Source organism: Phytophthora cinnamomi (genome assembly GCF_018691715.1).
Source record: "Phytophthora cinnamomi strain GKB4 chromosome Unknown Contig128, whole genome shotgun sequence".
NCBI classification, from domain to species: domain Eukaryota; phylum Oomycota; class Peronosporomycetes; order Peronosporales; family Peronosporaceae; genus Phytophthora; species Phytophthora cinnamomi.
In genome coordinates, this window is record NW_027151061.1 from 385,991 (window position 1) to 398,308 (window position 12,318).

The window sequence follows — 12,318 nt, forward strand, 5'->3', positions numbered from 1 at the left end:
CTTGGGAATTTCTGAACCCTTACCGTTACTTTTAGCCGTTACTTTCCTCGGTGATGTGAGCCACATAAAAACGTTTCATTCATTTCGCTACGGCGACTAGCAAGAGCTGCCTACTTCAATCTGTCCAGGGTCTGACTGTCAACGCCAACTGCGATGAGTGACCACTTACAGCTTGGCGGGCAGGATCTGCTTCAGCTGCGGCGCGATCTCGTCGTCGTCCGGGTCCGTGGCGTTGGTGAAGTCCGTGATCTGGGCGAACTTGGCCTGCACGGCCTCAGGAGTGATCTCCGTCTCGAGGTCCAGGAACACGCCGGGGCTGCGCACGTACTTGACCTGCCCGACGAAGCCGCCGCCGCTCTCGAAGATCTTGCCCGAGCAGGGCACCGACTCGTGGCACAGGAAGGCGATCGTGGGCGCCACGTACTCGGGCTTCCACTTGGCCACGAGGTCCGCCGGCATGATGGTCTCCGTCATCTTGGAGCCGGCACCGGGGGCCACGATGTTCACCTTGATGTTCGCGCGAGAGCCCTCCTTGGCCAGCGACTTGCCGAAACCGGTCATGGCAGCCTTCACGGCGCTGTAGTTGGTCTGGCCGAACTGGCCGTATAGGCCGTTCACCGACGTGATGAGGATCACGCGGCCGTACTTCTGCTTGCGCATGTGGGGCCACGCGGCGTGGGTCACCGCGAACGCTGCACACAGTCACACAGTGGATGGGTAAAGTAAATAACAACTCTCGTACCAACACAAACACGTCAGTGTGCAGCTCGCCACGTACTTCCTTGCAGGTGCACGTCGAGCACCTGGTTCCACTGGGCCTTGGTCATCTTGGCGAACGTCACGTCGCGCAGGATGCCGGCGTTGTTCACCAGGATGTCCACGCGGCCGAAGTTCTCGATGGCAGTGGCCACCACCTTCTCGCCGTCCGTCACCGAGTTGTAGTTGGCGACCGCGACGCCTCCTAGCAGTCAGCAGACACAACGGTTGAGCGTCAACATCTCTCCACTCCACCGCCACAGACTCGAGGCAGACCACGCCCACGCACCCTTGGCCTTGATCTCGTTGACCACTGAGTCCGCCGCCTCCTTGCTGAAGTCGTTCACCACACTGCAGCCAGCAACAAGCGTTAGATACCGAGGCGACTCGTGACAGAGGGCTGTGAGCCGTAGCACACGCACACTTTGGCGCCGCGCTCGGCGAACAGCAGCGCGTAGCAGCGACCGATTCCAGCGCCGGAGCCGGTGACGATAGCGACCTTGCCGTCGAAGCGAAGCATGGCGGAGCGCGCGGAGGTTGAAGTGCGAGGAGAGGACGTGTGCAGTCGGCGCAAATTTGCGATGTGAAGGGCTTCCACGTTCGGCACGATGGAAGCGCCGCGTAACTAAATTACATTTTGATATGTCTCTTTCCGCGGGGTATGAGGTTTAATAGAGGTGATTCTAATACTGATAGATGTATTACTCTATCGGATTAAGAGGGGTATGTAACAATATATATTATATAGTGAAACCAAGGCAGCGTTGAACTTGCCGTTTTACGTCATCGTTTTACGCATGCGATGCCGGTTTAGTGATTCAGGGCGGGCCTAGTGAAGACCTCGTGGAACACGTGAAAAACACAATCACTAGCCCTTAGGGCCCTGAATCCCTGAATAAAAACAGATCTAACTAGAAATTCGCGAAGACAGAGGTAGCTTTTTTTTAAGAAGAAACCATCCACCCAACAGCAGCCCTCCGCATCACAACAACGACCTCTTGAGCCAACCATCACGATAAGCTGGCCGATCGTTATATCCGTCAATCTTCAATCTGCTTTAGTTTGGTCTGACAATGATCTCCGACGCAATGGTTTACGTGCCGCACCGCGCCACTACTTTTTTCTGACGTGTTCGTGACACCACACCGGATTTTTTATTTGGACAGATCTCAGCCAAATTGTACTTAAGTAGTTTAGTACTGTCGTAAAACGATTAATTCAAGTGATTGCTTTTCTCCCTCAAAAATCGTTTACCACAATCATTGTCAGACTATAATAAGTAGTGCAGTTGTTTTGAATCTAAGTGTGATGTTAGCCAATCAAAACGTGCGTAACTGCTAATAGATTAACGAAACATGGAGCATTTTAACGGTACGGGTAAGCTGAGTTCCAAACAAGAAAACATCCCAAAACAAACTAACAAAAATAATAATTCACTTAACAAAAACTAATAATTTCCAAAATCTTACTGTTCTTGTTGTGTATGTTGACCTTCTTCTTTCTGTCAGGTACGGTTCTACACAACTAGAGTGGGTTACCGTAATTAACGACACGACCTTTGTGACACACGGTTGCCACCGCGAGTGCGCTGTGGCCAATCAGAGTTCACTATAGATTACTGGCTGAGACGATCTCGAGAACCGAGACGGTTTCGCAATTCAATCAAAGTGACATTTCCATACACGTTCCTACGCGGTAGTGTAAGCTAGTAACTGTCCTTACCCGTTACATATGGTAGCATTTTGTAACCTGCCCCCCACATCGATGAACAATAGTCTTCCTTCGGAGGGGAGACCGGCGGCTCGCTCGAGCACGCCTCCCGCATCTATCGCTGTTCGAATGGAAGGCACTGCACCGCCTCGCTGCTGTGTCGGGAGACAGCGTCATCAAGACATTGCTGACCGCCGGCACGGAACAACAACAACGCCTGGCCGCCCAGGAGTTCATGGCACATGAGCTCGCTGACCGCTGTCAGCGTCCACGCTGACCAAAAAGAAGACCAACACCATGGAGTTCGTACGGTGGTGAGGGCAAAGGGCGCCTTCACCTGGATCGTTGGTTCTGCGAGGTGGATATTGCCATTGAAGCTGGGCAGTTGTCAACCGAGCCCGCGCGGACGGGCTTCTCCTACCTAAGCTGGTGGGGAAGGCGAAAGAGTGGGCGTTCGGCAGGTCGCCGCCGACGCCTCCTGCTTCCCGACCATGGAAGACCAATTTGCGGCTTGCGTTCGAGCCGCCCCAATACGAGAGCATCCAGAGATCAGCCTTCCTGTCGCTGAAACAGGGACGTATGCCCATGCTCGAGTACATTCACAGCACACGACACCTCGTGGTGTGCATTAGGGCGCATCCCGTGGAGATAGCGACACAGTTCCTTGTCTCAATTTGTAAAAATGGCACAACTGTCAACATGTCTAGTACCCAGTGTCATGATGGTACCTACCACACGTTTGGAATGCCAATGCTTTTCATCTATCTGAGGACGGCTTGCTTAAAATGAAATATGTAGCCGATGATATCCGCGTTTGGAAACTCGTCGCCCACGGCGTCGATGAGGGCGCGCTCGGTCGCAAACAAATTCATTCGGCTCGAGTAGGTGGTCCGATGCTTGCTGGATGCAAAAGAACATCGCCGTGTAAGTGTCCGTTGTGCGATATGTGGATAGCACTTAGACCATCGGTACAAAGTACAAACCACTCTAAAGTCTGGTCATGCACCATGACCACAAAGTACTGCTGAAACCCGCGTGACACACAACGTAAACGTACCGTCGACAAATAACGATATGCCCGTGTACCGGAGAATCGAAATGAACTCTGGATGCGCCCACCCAATGATGCGACTAGGCTGGTCACTGTCGTTAGAGCTAATGTGATGAAATTAAAAAAATCAATCAAGGGTGGATCGCTATCGCGAGAGAGGGGCGGCATCTCAATGCGGCCGTGAATATTCCCCCCGAAGTGACGATAGCGGGATTGGTACACCTGCTCTCGCGAGTCAAGTATTTGCTGTGGATTGCCACCGTAAAACTGCTCATTGATACGAGATCGAATAGTCAGGACAGACAACGAAACATCGCTGTGAGCTAGATCATCGACAGCCGTCTACATTGGCTGTACCATTCAGATGTTGAGTAGCAGCAACGCGGTCTTCTTGGTAGGACAAAGTTCGCATATTCCATCGTCGCAGCTACCAACTTGACCTTGGTTGTGCACTCCACCACCCGATAGTAGCTGGAACGATACAAAATTGCCCTAGTGTAGCGGTATCCTCCGAGGTGAATAAAGCTAAGGTTACGTTCGTGTTGAACAGCGGCAGTGTGCGAAAGTCTCACTCCATCTGGGTGTTCGTCGGTCCCAGGCAATCCGCGTTGCGCCGGAGGGTCTTGCTCTTGGCGGCCATAGTCACATGCTGGAGAGACGCTGATATTACTGACACAGGTGGGGTGGTGGCTTCGTCGGGGACAAGGATCTCGAGGTCGGCATGCGCCATGAAGCTGTTTGTCGTGGAGGTAAGAAGAGTGGTTGGTTAGCTTGGGCTCTTGGAAGCGGGATGGAAAATGGCACGCGCATGGATGCGTCGACGCGGCTGGACCACGCTACGAAATGCGATGTGTTTCAGAACTGATAGCTTTGAAACAGATATAAGCAGCAACCACAGCAAGAACCGCATACATGGGGCCAACCTATAAGTGGGAGCTGGCAGCGACTCCCGGGTTCGTTTCGCGCACGAATGCATTTCAGACCAGTATCTCAGCTCCCAAAGGTTAGACCAGTCCCGGATACCAGACTCCAAGTCGATGCCCGACCCGTAAAGGACTCGGAACCAATCGTGTTCAGCCTTCGTGTCGATGACGCGAAGCGTCCGCTCCCCACCGACTTTGCGGACTTCTTCTGAGGCGCGCTCATCGTTGAATGAGCGCGGGTTTCTTCTCCAAACGCGGAGAATTGACGAATGGTCAATTCCAAAGATTGACGTGCGGGGACCCCGCGCGTCTAACCGTAAGGGGGGGATGGTGTAACGGGGTTACACGCACAAGTGGCTGCAAGCCACTTGTGAATTTAACAGATGCTCTGCTGGACTCGGGCGCGACGAGCATCTTCGTTCGCGCCGAAAGCTTGTGATGGACACAATCATTCGTGTAGGTCCTGTTGACATGGTCGTCAAGTATGCTGATGGGAAGTCGTGGCTCTCCGCCACGGAAGAGTTCCTGTTGACCGAACTGGGTGGATCGTTCGATTGCGTGCTTGATATCCCGTGACTTGCCCGCCATCAACTGGCTGTCTGGAACAGTTCGCCCCTGATACATCGATGTGAATGTAGTGGTGGCGTTCTTGTGTGGAATGCCAAACCAGTGACCGTAGGTTGCAGTCGTGGACCCCGACTCGACGACCCATGCTGCACACGAAGTGAGCGATGGCTCTTGGTGCGCCGCATGCGACCAGGCAGCTTGCGCCGAATGCTTTGGGAATGGCTTGTGATGCCACAAGGTGCCTAAAACATCCCCAGCCACCTTCAAACGCATGGTTTCTAACTCGCTTCGGCCGTATCGTGACTTCGTGCCTAGCTACTTCGACAATATCTTACCTTCACATTCGTGCGTAGAGCAACATGGCGGATGTTGAGGTGCATCTTCAACACCTGCACAAAGTGTTTGAAATGATGAGAGAGAACAAGCTGTACGCCGACTCGAAGACGTGTATTTCTGCGCTCCCGAGATCTTTGTACTCGGAAGCTACGTCAGAAAGGAAGGTGTCCGTGCTGATCCCGAGAAAGTCGAGGCTATCTGCACGTGACCGACACCTCAAGATCCGAAACAGTTCTGGTGGTGGTTGGGTCTGGCGATGTACCTCCACCACTGTACGAAGAACTTCGCGTCGACTATCCGCTTGCTGTCGCAGTTTCTCAAGGCAGACGCGAGGTGGCCATTGCATCCCAGACATGAAGTCGCCTTTGACACGGTGAAGACAAGCTTATCCATCGCACCTATTCCACTATTCGGCCCGAATGGGGCATAACATTTCCCAACTAACACCTCGACTAGTACTGTAGTGCCGAAGCCTTGCCCAGCTCGCACTTTGCCACTAAGCTTTTGGATGTTTGTCAAATTGGATTTGTTTTGGTCACCAAATTGCACGTAATCACAAAAACAAAAACACAGACAAAGATACATGGAATGCCACAACAAACTAAAAAGAGGATAAGTGAGAAAAAATGTGCACGGCACTTACAGGGTAGTTATATTTTTTAATACATGTTCCACTTCTCCTCAAAAACTGTTGCTTACTTTCCACCCAACAAGAATTAAACGAAGCCACCAGAAGCATAAACTCAAGGCAAAGTGCCATAGAATTGATCGTAACCGACACTAAAATATAAATAATCTGACCCCTCATTTGGTACAAGACGCCGGATACGTTTTTTCTGAAGTTTGGGTTTCAGCAATCAAATATGAATGCTCGTATTTACTTCAGATGGATGGATAGCCGTCCTATCGTCTTGACGGTGTATGTTGATCACATTGGGATTGCTACTTCAAGGGAAAACATCGATTTAGTGCCGTGGGAGTTTGAAAAGAAGTTCAAGCTCACAGACCTTGGTGACGTCAGCTACCTGTTATGCGATAGGCTACTGTCACGCGGGTGTCACCGCGAGTGCGCGGCGGCCAATCAGAGCCCAGTATAGGTTTAATGGTTGGGACGGTCTCGAGTGCCGCGATCATCTCAACACTCAATCTCAGATTCATATTTCCTGTCTACTTCCTACGCGCTTTCGTAAGCCAGTGTAACGGGGGCCCCGTCAGAAGGAACCTAGTGCAGCAGACGGAAGCCCAGTCCGACTGCGAGACGCTGGAGATGGTGACGGGCGGCGACGTGAGGCAAGCGTCCAAGCTGGACGACGACAGGTTGACGATGGGCGGAACGGGAGCGGTCCAAGAGGTCGTGGCGGTGACGGAGAACGGCCCCTGTGTGGCCCATGCAACAGAGAGTGGCACGGTGAGCTGCACGGACGAGCTGCAGGCAGCGGCTCATGTCGAGTCGACATTGCAGAACGGAGCTGGCGTGCTCCGACAGCGAGCGAAGGCTGTACAGAACCAGATTTGACAGCTCGAGTGCAAGCATGCACGAGCTGAGGGCAAGCGAGTCCACAGACCCGCACGACACGGAGCAGCAGCTCTACGAGAACGGGAACGAGGTGGCATTGGCGGAAGCGTTGATCGACCTAGCATTGATGGTGAAACCTGCGTGAAGAGAACGAGGTGAATGAGACGGAGCTGATGTTAGCCTAGCTGACATTAGTTGAGTTGTTTACAAGAGGTTTTCATAGTCCCCATAATAAAATTCGGTCGTACGCATTGAGGCAGACAACCGGGCGCAGCAATTGAGTATTGCTGTCGGCCAGAAGGTGTTAACGCTGCAGTGACTCGCAGTTGAACGGACGCGGTGTAGCTGTGCAACCTGGTCAACGAGCCGAGCAAGGTAAGTGGCTCGCTTCGTGGTGGTCATACAGGGGCCTACTTTACCGAGTTCGACTGAGCCTATGAGAGCGATTATGAGAGCTATGACGAGTATCTCGCGTTCCCAAGCGAGAACCACGTCGAAGGCCGGGAAGATCAAGTGTATTGTGCGACAGAAGGTGAAGAAAACGAGCAACGGTGACGGCGACTACGACTCGGGCGATCAGCAAGCTCGTAAGGACCCGCCAGATCGCGACATGACACCATGCGACAAGCAGCACGACGATGACGAGGAAGACCCGGGACAAACGCTTGGTACAACAGAGCAGGCGGCACCTCCTGTGGTCACGCGGGAAGCGCCGACGCTGGGGCAGCCAGCGACGCAGCAGGCCGCGACGATGGAGCTGACGAACGAGGGCACTAAGCGTACGATGGCGGCGGGCGCACCAGAGGAGATGACGGCCGTGGCGACGGCGTTGAAGCAGCTCAGGGTGTTGATGGCGGGTCTGCAGCCCGCTCAAACCAGCACCAGCACCAGCGTACGAGACACCGGCCACGGATGACCGGCGGTAACTTCAGAACACGGCGGCGTCACCGACGAGCCCCCTTTACCACGGGCGGACGACATGAAGGAGGTACCTCAACATTCCCCAACTACTATGATGAGTACCAACGTGGCGCCAGCGGTGGCCAGTTCGACGGTAGAGAAGGGTTCGGAATTCGTGGTCGACCCTTCGGAGACGACGAGGGCGCAGTTGACTACGGCGCTTCACCAGCTCACGGGTAGGATCGAGGCGCTACGAGCACCAACAATGAGCACGTCGTCAACGACACCCGTGTACTCGGCGGAGTGGACGACGATCATGGCGATGCTGCAGCAACTGGTGGCGATGATGCCACCGGTGAGCTCGACGGCGACGGCCGCTGGGCAGCAACCACCTGCACCACCCACACAACACGACGAGGGACGGCGCGGTCACGGCGCGGTCACGGCGCGAGTACACGAGCCCCCGTGCAGTCGGAGTATCACGAAACTGGACGGCGAACGTCGACGCGACGTCGGGCGACCGGGGAGAGGCCTCCACCTTCGGACGGGAGCGATGGCAGTTCCGGCGACTCGTCCAGTGATGACGACAGGCGTCCGAGCGGTGGACGACGACGAGTGGCGAGCGCCCGCTCCGAGAGCAGCTTCGACGGCTACTCGGACGAGAGCGATAGGACAGCTACAATAACTCGAGTGATGGTTCGTGCAGCCGACGTGGCCGACCGTGACGACGAGAGCGACGGCGTGAACGCCAGCGAGGGCGGGTACATCATGGGCGAGGACACGGGCGACGCAAGAGCGTCAAGGATTTGGAGCTGCCGACGTTTACGCCATCGCCGAAGGTCTCAGTATCCACGTGGATCGACCGCGTGGACCTGGTACTGAAGGGAGCAGCTGAATCGGGGCGTGGGCGCTGGTCGGACAAGTCGTTGTACTTCATATTGGGTAACATGCTCATGGGTAATTCGGCGAAGTGGTGGGTCGACGTGGATGGACGGATGCCGGAACGGAAGAGGACCTGATCGAACCTAAAGAAAGCTCTATTACGACGGTACGGAGAAAAACTCGACAAGTCAGCGGCCGAGTGGCGAGTAAGCATGCGTCAGATGGTGCCAGGAGAGACGCAAGCAGACTTCGCTGCTCGTTTGCGGAATATGGTCGGCCGTAACCGGGTCAGCGAGCGCGTTCTACTCGCGCAGTTCTACCGCTGTCTGGACAAGACGACCATCGTCAAGCCCCGAAGCCGCGTACGCTTGTGGTGGCGGTGGACAAGGCGACAGAGATCGACGTCCCGACGGACACCGTGGCCCAGGGCATGATCAACATCGGCCAGGCGTGGGCGACGGAGCCCAGCCGCTTCGTCGTCCCGATGAGTGGTACGACGGGAGACACCAGCGTGATTCCTGGAATCAGCGGCACGGGATTGCCGACGGAGATGGTCGGAGGTTCGAGTGGCGACACTGAGGCGTGATCAGAAGTGGAGCAGGTAGCTCTCTTCACGAATCCGCGGGTGTCTACAATGGCTACTCGTACAATTGGGATATTCCTCCTGGCCACGTCTGGAACGGCAAGTATTGGTACGAGTCGAGGAAGACAGCACGGAAGACGGCTTCGGTGTCGACGACTAGCAGTCGGTCGGAATCAAGGAACACGCTCCAGAGGTGAAGCTGAAGATGGAGACGGTAGAGCCGAGCGCTGACGAAGCAGATGAGGAACCACATCACAAACGCCTGAAAGCGGCGGTAAAGCAAGCTGCAGAGAATGATAAGCTAGGCGCTGAACGATTCTCCAGTGAGAGTCGGCACGTGGTAACGGCGGGAAGGCGAGCGACACCTCATGCTTCAAGTGCGGTCGGTCTGGCCGTTGCGCGTCGCAGTGTACTGTGGAGCCGAAATAGTACGCGTGCAACCAACACGGATATTATGGGCGTGGGGGTACGGACGCTGAGGCGCAAGCCAAGAATGACGCATACCTGAGACAGCGCGAGACGAAAGCGCGGAGAGCTTCGGAAGACACTGGGCGGGCGTCGTAGACGGTCCACGGCGTCGAGAAACCCCGACGAGGACGGTTGGACGAGGAACGAAGACGGGAAGGACGAGTGCGAGCAGTGACAGAACTGCCAGCGGGCGGGAACGGTGAACTAGGACGCGTATGGGCGGCGTCAGCGCTACCAGCAGACAATAACGATGTACGAGAACGAGAATAGGCGGCGTTAGCGAACGAGATTAGCGAGTCAAAGGAGGAGTACTCCGACGACGTCGGGACGAGGGCGAGGGTGAAAACGGCGTGGGCAGTGCAGTGCGTGGCGACGGCGAGTGGAGGTGTTTTGAACGAGTTAGTGAAGAGTATCAAGGATGATGAGGCGGCGCGAGATGACGAGCGAGCGGCGCGATTTGTTGCGACTGTGCGGCCGGCAGTGGCGGCAGTTCGCTTCGTACGAGCAAACCGAGAGCAAGAGCTGCGGGTACACAGTGAATTGCGACCTGGAAAAGGCGACGACGGACTCCATTGTGGAGAAGGCGCGGCGAGCACCACGCTTCAGATGGACAAGAACGTGGGACCAGCGGCGTCAAGCATGATGCCCAGTACGGTGCCGAGTTCCTGCCGTCAGACGCGTACGAGTGCGGTGTATATGTGTGAGGCGACGCCGGCATTGCGCGACGCTCAAGCTACGAGTGAAGACGCGAGAATGGCGACCGAGTCGGTGACATCGACTTGCGCCCAGACAATAAGCTGCAGGACGCTGGTAACTGCGGCGGGCTCCACGCGTGCGAGCGAGTCGGTGGGTGTGGTGACGGCGGACGAGGACGCGATGGCAGCGGCTGAGTTGGTCGAGTTGGCGGCAGGCACGATGGTAATGGCGGCGAAGTCAGTGCCGGCGGGTGCTTCTGATGTGACGACGACGAAGGGCGACGGGTCCAAGGGCACTGCGGACACGGTGGCGCACGGTGTGAACGACGCAGATGAGCTACCAGCACGGAGGCGGCGGAGACCACGCAGGGCGTCGCAACAAACAGCAAGTCGAACACGAGTGACGAACCGAAGTCTGTCGGCGGGTGAGCAGGAGCCGTGAGTCGATAGTGAGCGTCGAGCTCACGAACAGCGGCGAGTCGGTACCCAGTGATGAGCTGCCGTCGGACGAATCGACAGGAAACGTGGGGTCTGTAACGGTCGCCAGCGCAGCTGCAGTAGCACACACGATGAGTGAAGAGGCGAAACAGTCGGCGACGAGAACACGCCCGTTGAACACGGAACGGAAGATGGCGGATGCGGGCACGACGGATGTAAATATGGTGAGCGGCGATGCCCCAGGAGTGGACGGCAGCTCGTTCGGTGACGATGAGCGGGAAGCCTGCATTGAGCGAGCGCTCCTGACGTAACGCAAGGCACGGAAGGTGTCGAAACGACTACGATTCCAGACGCTAGTGGACAAGCGGCGGCGCGAGGAACGGACCGCCGAAGCAGCGGAGCGACGAGCAGCTGCAGCACTGCGAGGTGAGCTGCAGAACGTGGCGGACAAAGCCATGGCGGAGCTGGAGACGCGACACCAGCAGCGTCCAGACGATGGTTCGACGAGCCACGTGGCGGATTCAGCGCGTGTGAGTCTCGTCAAGCATCAGCGAAAAGCGTCTGATGAGCGGCAAGCAGGTGAGGATACTGTAGACAAGTATGGCGGTGCTAATGACGGGCTGCCGACAGCGACGATGGAGGCGAACGGCGTACAGCGGAGCGTGAATCTCGATAGTTGTGCTCGCTACACTATTTGAGGCACGGCGTGGGTGGTCTACGGCGACAAAGTGGCTATGAAAGCACCGGTGGACTACGTGGAGGGCATTGGCGGCTTCCTTCTGGGTGTCGTTGGTGTCTGGAAGTTCGGGTTCAGCACCATATTTGGCGACGTCACGCGGTCGACGCGTGCATTGTGGCAGGCTGCACGGACGAGTTCTTAGTGGGTGTGGACTTTATTCATGCTCGAGGCGCAACGATGGACTTCAACCGTAACGAGGTTCGATGCCATGACGGAGCCCGCACCGTCGTGAATCCCTTCGGACCCATGGCGACGGCGGTGAGGCCCGCATTGCAGCCGTGAGTATGGTAAGCAGGACGAGGTTGGCGGAGCACGCGGTGACCCCAGTAGAAATTTCATTGACGGCTGTAGATGGGGAACGCGGACTCTTCATCCACTACACGGGCGCGGTAATGATGGCAGCCACGGTGACGACTGCACGTAATTGGCGTGCAAGGGTCCCAGCGATCAACAGCAGCGACAAGCCGGCGAGGCTACCGAATAAGTAGGAGCTTGGCACCTGGGTACTAGTGGATAAAGATATGGCCATTCTGTCCGTGAACGGCGAGTTGATTTCGCGCAGAGTGGGGCAGTAGTTGGACCAGCTGGGCGATAGCGAGACACCTTTGGATGATGAAAATGAAGTGCATATTGGAGAGGAACATTCGAATGCGCGAGTATTAGTTACGAAGTTGCTACGTGTCTACCGCAGACTCACTGTTAATACAGGTGACTGTCCTCCTGCTACGACCGTAGATGTACATCACCAAATTGA

At 55.8% G+C, this 12,318-nt stretch overlaps 2 protein-coding genes across 2 annotated transcripts; one reads left to right on the plus strand and one right to left on the minus strand.

Annotated features, from left to right (window-relative positions):
- Positions 1 to 165: 165 nt before the first annotated feature.
- On the minus strand, positions 166 to 1,276 carry IUM83_15547 (Peroxisomal multifunctional enzyme; the record flags this gene model as incomplete). The annotated part of the gene is made up of 4 exons (XM_067940369.1): positions 166 to 692; positions 779 to 961; positions 1,046 to 1,107; positions 1,179 to 1,276. The coding sequence occupies 4 exons, from the start codon at positions 1,274 to 1,276 to the stop codon at positions 166 to 168; spliced, it is 870 nt and encodes a 289-aa protein (XP_067780180.1).
- Positions 1,277 to 10,298: 9,022 nt separating this feature from the next.
- IUM83_15548 (uncharacterized protein) lies at positions 10,299 to 10,829 on the plus strand (the record flags this gene model as incomplete). Its single annotated transcript, XM_067940370.1, has 1 exon — positions 10,299 to 10,829. The coding sequence occupies one exon, from the start codon at positions 10,299 to 10,301 to the stop codon at positions 10,827 to 10,829; it is 531 nt and encodes a 176-aa protein (XP_067780176.1).
- Positions 10,830 to 12,318: the final 1,489 nt, after the last annotated feature.